The sequence below is a fragment of the Salvelinus fontinalis genome, chromosome 26 (genome assembly GCF_029448725.1).
Source record: "Salvelinus fontinalis isolate EN_2023a chromosome 26, ASM2944872v1, whole genome shotgun sequence".
In the NCBI taxonomy this organism is placed as follows: domain Eukaryota; kingdom Metazoa; phylum Chordata; class Actinopteri; order Salmoniformes; family Salmonidae; genus Salvelinus; species Salvelinus fontinalis.
The window spans coordinates 14,329,218-14,341,816 of NC_074690.1; the positions used below are offsets into that span (position 1 = coordinate 14,329,218).

General features: G+C 40.3%; 1 protein-coding gene across 1 annotated transcript in view; it reads right to left on the reverse strand.

Moving 5' to 3' along the window:
• LOC129823686 (E3 ubiquitin-protein ligase rnf213-alpha-like) overlaps nucleotides 1–12,599 on the reverse strand; it is a 66,697-nt gene that overhangs the window by 36,145 nt on the left and 17,953 nt on the right. Inside the window, exons 14-27 of the mRNA XM_055882592.1 lie at nucleotides 10,527–10,661; nucleotides 10,278–10,376; nucleotides 9,706–9,828; nucleotides 9,377–9,560; nucleotides 9,045–9,218; nucleotides 8,766–8,918; nucleotides 4,400–5,022; nucleotides 3,938–4,097; nucleotides 3,613–3,830; nucleotides 3,126–3,263; nucleotides 2,219–2,380; nucleotides 750–2,040; nucleotides 296–480; nucleotides 49–204 (exon numbers count right to left, since the gene is read on the reverse strand). Of these exons, the coding sequence (XP_055738567.1) occupies nucleotides 49–204; nucleotides 296–480; nucleotides 750–2,040; nucleotides 2,219–2,380; nucleotides 3,126–3,263; nucleotides 3,613–3,830; nucleotides 3,938–4,097; nucleotides 4,400–5,022; nucleotides 8,766–8,918; nucleotides 9,045–9,218; nucleotides 9,377–9,560; nucleotides 9,706–9,828; nucleotides 10,278–10,376; nucleotides 10,527–10,661 (3,801 nt within the window). The remainder of the gene's footprint in view (nucleotides 1–48; nucleotides 205–295; nucleotides 481–749; nucleotides 2,041–2,218; nucleotides 2,381–3,125; nucleotides 3,264–3,612; nucleotides 3,831–3,937; nucleotides 4,098–4,399; nucleotides 5,023–8,765; nucleotides 8,919–9,044; nucleotides 9,219–9,376; nucleotides 9,561–9,705; nucleotides 9,829–10,277; nucleotides 10,377–10,526; nucleotides 10,662–12,599) is intronic.

Sequence of the window (12,599 nt, forward strand, 5' to 3'; positions counted from 1 at the left end):
TTTCACGTGACTTGACAAAAAAAAAAAAAAAAAAAGATTGACACTTACAGATCTTGAAGCATGTCTGAGCGGTTCATTGGTTGATAGTAGTGTCTCAATCACATACAAGTGCTTGTTGCTGCATTTCCACATCAGTCCATCGGAATCCGTCAGGTAGCGCAGGAAGAACAGTTTGAATAGAAATTCATGCAGGCCTTTCTGTACCTGAAGCACATCAAAAGCACGCAAGTAAATCTCCTGTCACAGAAAAACATAAACTATTTTCAATATCTTATTATTTACTAGGAATATTTACCGAGGATGTGACATCAAAATGAAAGACTTTGTGTTCCTTGCTCTCTGGCGTTTCAAACAAGGACTGAAGAATGATATGCTCATCGACCTTGGGCTCAATTAAGCGAATGCATTTACGGAATGTGGTTCCCATTGTCACAGTCCCCTCCAGTTTTTCATACAACCTCTGTATGTACAGAGATTTTCCTACAAATAAATAACACATTTGATTCAGCTCTACAAAGACCTAGGTCAAATGGCATTGAATCATTTCTACTTAAATAACTAATTTATGTGTTGAGAGTATAAACTATTAGTATTCCTGAAACTCAAGACTTGCAACTGAAATTAAAAACGCACGTTTAAAAAAAGAACACATTCATAATATTAAATATACCAGGGTTACATTTGAAAGCCCATGTTTGGTTCTGTGGGACTATATGAAGTGAAAAAAAAATCAGTATGGTATGACTTACCAACTCCAGCCCTCTGGGAAGACACAATCCCAACAAAGTGTCGACCTTTGAACACAGATGCCGCACTGGTCTGGTGTGAGGGGACAGTGTAATGCCTGGACAGGTATCTCTGAATCCTCTCAAGAGACTCCTGTGGCACCATGTTCCGTTTGAACTGACTGAAGGCCGAGGGGATGTAGGTGTGCTCTCTTTCTGCGCTGCAGATGATCACCAACCTGTAGTTGCTCCTGAAACATGAACTCAGTTTCTGAAATAACTTCTCCACTGCGTAGCTCACCTCATAGCTCAGCTGGTCTGCGAAGAGCAGGGTATAGATCTTCTCACCCAAGTAGCCTGGTGTGAGACATCGGCGGAAGAAAAGCTCCACCTGCTCATAAGACGTGACAGGGGTACACAGGAGGACTTCATCGTAGGTAGGCAGCTGCTCATAATCACTGGTCATATACAAGCAGATGCTTGAAGTCAAGATTTCATCTTGTGGGCAGATTATGAGATTAGGTTGACAATTGAAGAGGCCTTTTGGGAGCTTTCTCCGGACTGTATTCTCACTTGGTTCTAAAAACATGGGTTCTTCATCATCTTCTTCCTGGTTCTCTTTGTTGGCCAACATCTCTAGCAATATACCAAAGCTTCTGGTGTCTAATGAGTCCTGGAGAATACTCCTCATATCTTTCATGTAAGCATCCCAGACCAGATCCAGTTTTCGTAAACCAACAGCCTGATCCAGAAGGCTCTGCAGAACATCAATGGCGCATTTTCCCTCATCAGCAAAAGAAGAATCAAAGTCTTCCATGTCATTATGAAGGTCAATGAATGTCTGAAATCTGGTGTCGTCATCTTGCTCGGTTTCTGTCATGTTGTTCTGAAAAGGTATCCACGTCTCCCACACATCTGACACGGAGCACTCAGGTTTGATGAAAGAGAGCATCATCAACACTTTTTCATCCAACTTAGTGTTCAAATTCTTCTCTGTCAACACACTACAAAGGTAGACTATCTGCTCTGCGGTGTAATAGTTGAGGTAATAGTGCTGAGATCTTTGTTTGTCCATGAATCTGTTCCAGTCATCCAAACACACCTCTATCTTCCTGCACAGGTCTGTAAGATGGTCCATTGCATTGCCCTCCACCTTTATGGTTTGTAGAATGTTGCCAAGGTTGAATTCCATTACGATACCAGTATCACTTTGAGTATTACAGTGAATCCTGGCTTCCCAACACCTAAAAAGTGGGTTCCCAGCTGCATAAAGATCTACAAACGCTACAGCTAGCCTCTGGACACTGTCAAAAACCTGAGAAGATAAAGCAAGTTATTGCTTAAAACTTCAGTTTCTGTACATAAAATCATATATTACAAATAAAATATATAAATCTCAGGTATGTTCATTTAAAGATTCTGTGATAGCATGATATTTTCAGTAATTATTATTTCAGGTGTGTGATGATCCTCAAGGTCCCCAATCACATTACCTCAGTAAAGTGATCCACCTCAATCTGGCTTTGTTCCCCCTTTCCAGACATCAGCATTAGCTTGTTCTGCAGATCTCTCAGGTCTTCTAAGGAGTAGTTGCGCATCTGATCTTCCTCCTGCTGCTCTGGAATCTGCAGCTTCAGGGCAGTGTCTAAACACAGCTATTGAAGAAAACAAAATGGACAAGACCCAATATAAGAAGCATCAATCTACTTATGCGGGTATTCAGGAAAGTGCTTACAGATATTTGTTAAACAATTGTCACGTTCCTGACCTGTTTTCTGTTGTTTTGTATGTGTGTGATGGTCAGGGCGTGAGTTTTGGGTGGGCAGTCTATGTTTGCTGTTTCTATGTTGGTTTTGGGTTGCCTGGTATGGCTCTTAATTAGAGGCAGGTGTTTTGCGTTTTCCTCTAATTGAGAGTCATATTAAGGTAGGTTGTTCTCACTGTTTGTTTGTGGGTGATTGTCGCTGTGTCTGTGTTTGTTGCACCACACGGTACTGTCTCGTCTCGTTCATTCGGTCGTTCATGTGTTCTTCGTTTCATGTAAGTTCGTAGTTTAAGTCTGTCTAGTTCGTTTTGTTATTTTGTATATTTAGTCAAGTGTATTTCGTGTCTGTCTTCGTCTTACAATAAAGTCATTATGTATTCATCACCCGCTGCGCCTTGGTCTACTCACTCACCGAAAGAGGGCCGTTACAACAATAGCAGAAAGAAATTGAAGACCTCGTATGAGTACAAACACAGACAGCAGTGCTGAGAGATTAGTGCCTTCCAAGGTCGGTAATCGCTCAACACTACTAGACGGTAACTCCTTAACGAAGATACATCTTCCAACAAACTAATATAAACTAATCTTTCAGTTGTTTATAAACACAGTAACCTTCCTAATTTTATTGAACATACCTTCTTCTGGTTTTGTGCACTGATAATGTAGATGCCTCTTGTGTTGATGGATTTGGCCAATGATAGAGAAGAGAGTTCCACCGAACCATGGCTGTCCTTCACCGTTTTCAGCCACTCCAAATGGCGTGCAGTATCCCGCTGCAATCAGAGAGTAAACAATTGTGAATATGGTTTTAAAGCATTATTTCTGTAGCTCAGTCTATAGAGCATGGCACTTGCAATGACAGGATAGTGGGTTCGATTCCCGGGTCCACCCGTAAGTAAAAAATGAATGGACGCACGACTGAGTCGCTTTGGATAAAGCTATCTGCTAAATATATTACATAATATCATGTCCGGTAAATGGTGCTCTGCAAATAAAACACAATTCTGAAAGTGTAGTGCTGAAAATCTATTATCTACAACGTTGAAATACAGGCCTCAGTCCTTCAGGTTTGACACGTTTTCCCAAAATGTTAAATATGTCATAATTATCATAACATCTAACCAGCTTATTTGGTATGTTGCTGTCATTTCCAAGCGCCTTCCACAGTTTTGTCAAAGCATCCTTGAAGGCATGAAAGTCGGCGTCTGGTGGAAGCCCATAGAGCATGGAGGAGTAACCAAGAACAGCATCATGGAAACAGGCCACACGGTCCACATCCAAGTCGTTCTCTCCGGCGGAGATGGAGGCCAGGTCAACAAACACTTTCAGCTCGTTGATATCTGCAACAGCAAAGAAAAACGGTTTAAGTTCCGTTATGGGAAACCCTAACCAGTTGGCTACTACTGATGCTGTTCTTTCTCTGCCTTGCCTTCTGGTATGACCTCACCTTCAAGAGCTTCTTTCACCCATTTGACAAAGTTTCTCCTCAGTCCGAGCTCTCGAAGACACTGTCTGCGAGGTTCTGTGATGTCCTCAAGATCCTTCTTGATCTCCAGCAAATTGTCATCAATGCGATTCAGACTCTCTTCCTTAAAGTCCTCCGTGTTCTGGAAACACCATGATAATTTATATGAATAGACGATAGTAATGCTACACTCTTAGAAAACAGGCTTACAAAATGGTTCTTCGCTGTCCCCATAGGAGAACCCTTTTTGGGTTCCAGGTAGAACCCTCTGTGGAAAGGGTTCTACATTGAACCCAAAAGGGTTCTGTAAAGGGTTATCATATGGGAAAAGCCAAATCACCCTTTAAGGTTCTAGATAGCACCTTTTTGTTTTCTAAGAGTGTAGAAATGCTTAATATATTGAACCAAGATCACTTTTGTGAAGTGATAATTTTTCCAACTCACCATATCTAGCAGTGTCTGTAGCACTTTGAAGTCCCCCTGAGGACAGACAGTCTCTCTGACATCCATAATGACCTTGGCTGATTCCAATGCTAGATGAAGGTCATGGTATTGTTGGATTTGCTGGACCCTGCTCTTGATCCATTTTCCATCATCAGATGAGTTGATCCTGCACATTATCTTCAGATCTTTTTCCATGTCTTTGTACTTGTCTTTGTAGGCTTCAAAGATGCGATCCACCTCCTCCAATGGTATCGTACCAGATTTCAAACTCTCATAGATCCTCGTGTAATTATCGTTGCAACTCTGGAATATTTCGCTGTGGATCAGATCGAGAGTGTACACTTCTGTCTCCCTCTCAGGCTTTGCTTCTGTCTCATCTGTGTCAAGTTGGTTGTGTGAAAGCTCTTTGGCTTGGTTCTCCCAACACATAGTGAAAATGTAGCTGTCCCTGATAGCACGTAGGCTAGATGCCATCTGCCTGGTGTCGTCACACAGGTTGAAGTATGTGACCACCCCAGTTACATTAGAGGAGTCACGGTCAAGTCTGTGAACTTCCATGAAATCATCCAGCGTCATCTGATCTATGTTCTCTTGGTTTTTGCGCTGCAGCTCTCTCACGTCGACTGTGGATTAATATGGCATTTATGAGAACCTTAACCATGTCAAGTCATAGGGCTACAATTTCCTCAAGCAAAGCACGCAATGAACAAAATAACTATAACAATCCAAAATTCATGGTGATTTGTGCATTCTATAACTGAATCACACAGTTTACTTAAACTGTGGTTAAATATATCGTCTCCTTCTCAGGGAAATCATTTGCACATATCGGTCACTGGCGTAGCACACAGCCCCGCAGCCCCCACAAGGCAGGGGGGCCCACGAGATTAAAATGTATTTCATCTTTATTTAACTAGGTAAGTCAGTTAAGAACACGTTCTTATTTTCAATGACGGCCTAGGAACGAGGCAGAACGACAGATTTTTAACCTTGTCAGCGCGGGGGACCCAATCTTGCAACCATACAGTTAACTAGTCCAATGCTCTAACACCTGATTACATTGCACTTCACGAGGAGCCTGCCTGTTACGCGAATGCAGTAAGCTAAGGTAAGTTGCTAGCTAGCATTAAACTTATCTTATAAAAAAACAATCAATCAATGACTGTCATTGCTCCAATGTGTACTTAACCATAAACATCAATGCCTTTCTTAAAATCAATACACAAGTATATATTTTTAAACCTGCATATTTAGCTAAAATAAATCCTGGTTAGCAGGCAATATTAACCAGGTGAAATTGTGTCATTTCTCTTGCGTTCATTGCACGCAGAGTCAGGGTATATGCAACAGTTTGGGCCGCCTGGCTCTTTGCGAACTAATTTGCCAGATTTTTACGTAATTATGACATAACATTGAAGGTTGTGCAATGTAACAGGAATATTTAGACTCATGGATGCCACACGTTAGATAAAATACGTAACGGAATAAACGTTTTGTTTTCGAGGTGATAGTTTCCGGATTAGTCAAAGGTATATGGTTTAGAGAGAAATAGTCGAAGCGTTATAATTCCTGTAATAACTTGCGGCTGAACTTGAAAGGGGTTCCTTCGTTATTTTACCGTTCATGTCTTCCATAAAGAATGTCTTGATCTACTTCAAATAAGGTCTGTTTCGCGGAGGAGCAGACTGACAGGGGACCATGCAGACAAGCTCTGCTCATGTTATTTGAGACTAAATTGATTTTATTTATGTATTATATTAAGTTAAAATAAAAGTGTTCATTGTTCATTCAGTATTGTTGCAATTGTCATTATTACAAAAATGTGTGTGTGTGTATGATATACAGTGGGGAGAACAAGTATTTGATACACTGCCGATTTTGCAGGTTTTCCTACTTACAAAGCATGTAGAGGTCTGTAATTTTTATCATAGGTACACTTCAACTGTGAGAGACGGAATCTAAAACAAAAATCCAGAAAATCACATTGTATGATTTTTAAATAATTAATTTGCATTTTATTGCATGACATAAGTATTTGATCACCTACCAACCAGTAAGAATTCCGGCTCTCACAGACCTGTTAGTTTTTCTTTAAGAAGCCCTCCTGTTCTCCACTCATTACCTGTATTAACTGCACCTGTTTGAACTCGTTACCTGTATAAAAGACACCTGTCCACACACTCAATCAAACAGATTCCAACCTCTCCACAATGGCCAAGACCAGAGAGCTGTGTAAGGACATCAGGGATAAAATTGTAGACCTGCACAAGGCTGGGATGGGCTACAGGACAATAGGCAAGCAGCTTGGTGAGAAGGAAACAACTGTTGGCGCAATTATTAGAAAATGGAAGAAGTTCAAGATGACGGTCAATCACCCTCGGTCTGGGGCTCCATGCAAGATTTCACCTCGTGGGGCATCAATGATCATGAGGAAGGTGAGGGATCACCCCAGAACTACACGGCAGGACCTGGTCAATGACCTGAAGAGAGCTGGGACCACAGTCTCAAAGAAAACCATTAGTAACACACTACGCCGTCATGGATTAAAATCCTGCAGCGCACGCAAGGTCCCCCTGCTTAAGCCAGTGCATGCCCAGGCCTGTCTGAAGTTTGCCAATGACCATCTGGATGATCCAGAGGAGGAATGGGAGAAGGTCATGTGGTCTGATGAGACAAAAATAGAGCTTTTTGGTCTAACTCCACTCGCCGTGTTTGGAGGAAGAAGAAGTATGAGTACAACCCCAAGAACACCATCCCAACCGTGAAGCATGGAGGTGGAAACATCATTCTTTGGGGATGCTTTTCTGCAAAGGGGACAGGACGACTGCACCGTATTGAGGGGAGGATGGATGGGGCCATGTATCGCGAGATCTTGGCCATCAACCTCCTTCCCTCAGTAAGAGCATTGAAGATGGGTCGTGGCTGGGTCTTCCAGCATGACAACGACACGAAGCACACAGCCATGGCAACTAAGGAGTGGCTCCGTAAGAAGCATCTCAAGGTCCTGGAGTGGCCTAGCCAGTCTCCAGACCTGAACCCAATAGAAAATCTTTGGAGGGAGCTGAAAGTCCGTATTGCCCAGCGACAGCCCCGAAACCTGAAGGATCTGGAGAAGATCTGTAGGGAGGAGTGGGCCAAAATCCCTGCTGCAGTGTGTGCAAACCTAGTCAAGAACTACAGGAAACGTATGATCTCTGTAATTGCAAACAAAGGTTTCTGTACCAAATATTAAGTTCTGCTTTTCTGATGTATCAAATACTTATGTCATGCAATAAAATGCAAATTAATTACTTAAAAATCATACAATGTGATTTTCTGGATTTTTGTTTTAGATTCTGTCTCTCATAGTTGAAGTGTACCTATGATAAAAATTACAGACCTCTACATGCTTTGTAAGTAGGAAAACCAGCAAAATCGGCAGTGTATCAAATACTTGTTCTCCCCACTGTATATATATATTTTTTTTTAAATCGTCCGATTAATCGGTATCGGCTTTTTTTGTCCTCCAATAATCGGTATCGGTATCTGCGTTGAAAAATCATAAATCGGTCAACCTCTAATTTGTACTACATTTTTTAAATAATCTAATGTTTGAATTAAACAATCAAGGCCTTTAAACACTTGCTGGACAATGAGTGTAAAAATGTCATACCTGACAGTTGACATAAATCCAGTTTAGTTGCATTTTATGAAAAGAAATATACAGTATATAAATAGGTTGTTCCTTTACATGGTGTATTAGTTGATACTTTGGTCTATCAAATATATATTTTAAATGTTGTTCATATTATTCATATTGTGGAAAGAAAGTTTAGTTTTACTAGTTTTTTAAGAATCCCTGAGCTCTAAAACAGCAACATTGTTTCTCAGCCTCATGACAAAATTTGTAAAATAGCATGAGATTAATTTTCCCTGGTGGACATTCCTGCAGTCAGCATGCCAATTGCACGCTCCCTCAAAACTTGAGACATCTGTGGCATTGTGTTGTGTGACAAAACTGCACATTTTAGAGTGGCCTTTTATTGTCCCCAGCACAAGGTGCACCTGTGTAATGATCATGATGTTTAATCAGCTTCTTGATATGCCACACATGTCCGGTGGAAATGGCAAAGGAGAAATGTTCACTAATAGGGATGTAAACAAATTTGTGCACAACATTTGAGAGAAATAAGCTTTTTGTGCTTATGTAAAATTTCTGGGATCTTTTATTTCAGCTCATGATACATGGGACCAATAGTTTACACGTTGCGTGTTCAGACCGTGCGATATGCCACTGTTGTTTTGCGTGAGGAAATTGCTGCAAATACTTAAACAAATATCATAAGCTCTTAAGAAATATATACAGTGTTGAAAACATTGAACTCACTTTTGAGATGTTCCTGGAGTTTGTGGCAAAATTTGAGAAGGCTGTCAACCATCTTCTTGTCATTGACGATAGCCTCCACTTCCTCCTCTCTCCATCTCAGTAATCGTTTCATGGCGTCCCTGTCCTGACAACGACCATCGTCACACAGGTCATCTGTTTTGGAAAAATACTGACGTCAACACACATCCTACAGTTTGAGATGTTCTTTTTCCATCTGGAGTGAAACAATATTAACTATATATATATGTTTTATTGTTGACTATTTCCCAGAACAATCACCTATCTTCAGCAACTCAGTGAATTCTGTTTTTCTTTCAAGGATTTGATTGAGAGTCTTAATCTGGATTTTCCCGATGATGAATTTATTTGCGACAGAACAGAACGCAGAGCTTGCCACTGCCATCCGCTCTTTAGCTTCATCTGTCAACCGGTTAATCAATGCTCCATTTGCACCTGAAAGTAGACAAAAGTGTCAATTGTGGGTAGAAAGAAATGGGGGATAATATGATCTTACTCAAACACAAGGCTCTGAATGCAATATAGGCAGGTATGTGTTCTTTTCTTTTTTGTATGTGTTGCAATGCAATGCAATGCATGTATACTATATGCACCTTGTACTCGGAAGATGCTTATGGCCATAGGCCAGCTGAGAAGGTGCTTCATCACCAACTCCTCGCCCTCGACGTACTGTCCATCGTCATTTTTGCGCCAGGACTTCAGGACTATCATAGACATCAGCTTCCCAAACTTGCTGAAGTCACGTTTCTCCAACAGCTCACGAAGATCAGATTTGTTCTGATAATGAAAAGTGGTAAGACACAATCCAACATCGAAACCATTCCAACTTTTTCAAATAGGATGAAGCATTTACTGTCATACGCACTTCAAATACATTTTATCATTCGAGGTACATACAGTATCAAAAAAAATGTAATCTTGCCTGGCAAATGGCGGTGACTGCCTCCGAGGCACATTTCTCCAGAGAGTTACACAAATAGGGACTTGTCTTGCCCACTTCCTCGACCTTGTCACAGTAGATTTGAATCTGATGCATGGGCTTCTCCTGATGGACACACACGATCAACAGTTTTTACTTTCACAGTAGTACAAATGGCTATTTGTTTGGTTAAATGGGCAATCCGGAAACCAAAAACTGCAAAGCGATCACCCCGTCACGTGTTTGGTAAACAGCTGAGGGTATGGGGCTAGAGAAATGTAACCACTTTAAATTTCATAGACAGAGCTATGAATGCAAGGACCATCAATGAGATCAAAATGATAGTTTTAACTATGTTGTGAATCTATACAACATTTATTTACAATTACCTTGTTTACAAACAAGCTTTTTGTTTCTGATGGGGAATGACAGTTCAACTATGCATATGATTAGACATTGATTCTTTTAAAAGTAAAAGAAATATATGTACCAATTCCGGACATCCCACTTTAAATGTATTATATGTTTTACAGTAAATTTAAATATATTTTACAATTGATTTAAAGCATAAATACCTTTTTTAGTTTTCCTTCAAAATCATTCACAAAAGTACTTCTCCATTGTTCAGTGAATTCTTCATTCCCAAAAGTGACTGAGATCAACCTTTTCCAGACCTAGAGGAAATAATCTCTCTGAATGTGAAACAATCACTGTACACATCAAAATGCTATGCTAATGTACAATTATTTTTGACAGATTCTTCTGATAAGGATTTAAAACTGCACAGTTCTCATTGCTTGGACTTTAAGCCCAACAATTCCTACCTTAATTTCAGGCTCAATCTTTGAGGTAAAATAGGACCCATGGTTAACTAGTTTGTCTGGGAATGCTTTTCGTCGCCAGTCCCTCATTGTTCGAAGTGTCTCCCCCAGAACTTTGTTTTCCTTACTTTTCACTGGCTGGAAACCAAGACATTGATCATATTGAGATATTATTATACTATAATGATCATATTATAATTATGAAGAATAACACTGATATTTTTATCTGATTCCTCATTTAAAATGCATTTGCGTTCAAATCACTTTTACCAAGAATTGTGCTCAAATAAAGCAATACAAAAATATTACAACATGAACAAGTTGAGAATTACTGAAATATCTCCCATTATGTCATTTGACTTAGTCTGTCAGAACTATTATGTTGTATGGAATTGAACAGCAAAAGATATTCACAACCGCCATTTGTAAATATTGTATCACCCATCTCATAGGTATTACATTTACATTTTAGTCATTTAGCAGACGCTCTTATCCAGAGCGACTTACAGTAGAGTGCATACATTTTATTACATCTTACATACTGAGACAAGGATATCCCTACCGGCCAAACCCTCCCTAACCCGGACGACGCTATGCCAATTGTGCGTCGCCCCACGGACCTCCCGGTTGCGGCCGGCTGCGACAGAGCCTGGGCGCGAACCCAGCTCAGCCTGGGCGCGAACCCAGAGACTCTGGTGGCGCAGCTAGCACTGCGATGCAGTGCCCTAGACCACTGCGCCACCCGGGAGGTGGCATCCAATGACGGTCCCACTTTAAAAGTCACTGAGCTCTTCAGTAAGGCCATTCTACTGCTAATGTTTGTCTATGGATATTGCATGGCTGTGTGCTCGATTTTATACACTTGTCAGCAACGGGTGTGGCTGAAATAGCCAAATTTGAAGGGGTGTCCACATACTTTTGTATATATTGTACTTTGAAGAACTAGTCAAATTATTTTGTCAGACAGATCTGCAGCGTACTTATGCTTTTTAGCTAGGCCAGCCTGCCTGACTAAAGACTGTACAGTATGGTGAGCACAGATAACATTGTCTGGCTGGCTAGCTACTACTGCCTCAGCAGAGATGCGATGACTTTAAAAATAATAAAGTCAACTCTACACAATTGAAATATTGTATTATTTCTTAGTAATTTCCCATTTTTCTATTGAGGTTTACAAAATGTGGACATGACAGAGACAATGAAATAATTTTCAATGTTTTAGCAATTGAATGTTCACTATTTTTGGCTTTGGAATTCCCATGAAAAAGCTCTAAAATAATTTGAACGGCAATTTTTCATAATGCATTTAAAATGTTTATTTTTAATTAATCAAAACCATGATTGTTTTTTTTACTAATGGAACCGAACCGGCCTCAAAAAGTACTAGTCGCTCAGCACTACTGTAACGCAGCCAGTCTTACATTCAAAACTTTTAATTGTGCATACATTCTGTTTCAAGACATCTTTCATCACAAAACCATTGATCAAAAATATAAGTTTACTGTGAAATAAATTGAGTACATTGGTTTAAAATCACCAAAACACATCATAAATTACATCTTCTCAATTTAGTTATTCTAAGAACCAGTTCATCCAATAGCATTGCCCTGTGAATGTATTAAGCTACAGTACATTATGCTGTTTTCACATTAGGCAATAACAGTGCTGTGTTCGAGACCACCTAAAGTGAGACCAATTCAAGACCAAGAGCGGGACGAGAGAGTCCAAGACCAGAAAAATGCAAGTCCAATGAGACTATGACTGTAATTTTGTCAAATCGCCACCATAATAAGAGTTCAAAATTTCAAAGAGCGCGCCGTAAGCTACGCCCCAGTGGGCACAGCTAGGCATGTTGCACTGAGAACAGAGGAAATACTCACATTTTACACAATGGCTCCGCTGTGGTTCTGTGTAGCCTAGTTATGCAAATATATTTGAGATCAGTGTATTGCAGTTAATTTCGTCTGACTTAAGTCAAATATCTTTGGAGTAGTAAACATGGAGCCAACAACGAGTCCCAGACAGTTTGCAAAAGATCATACCAAAGGGGGCATTGTTTACTATGCTATGTAAATT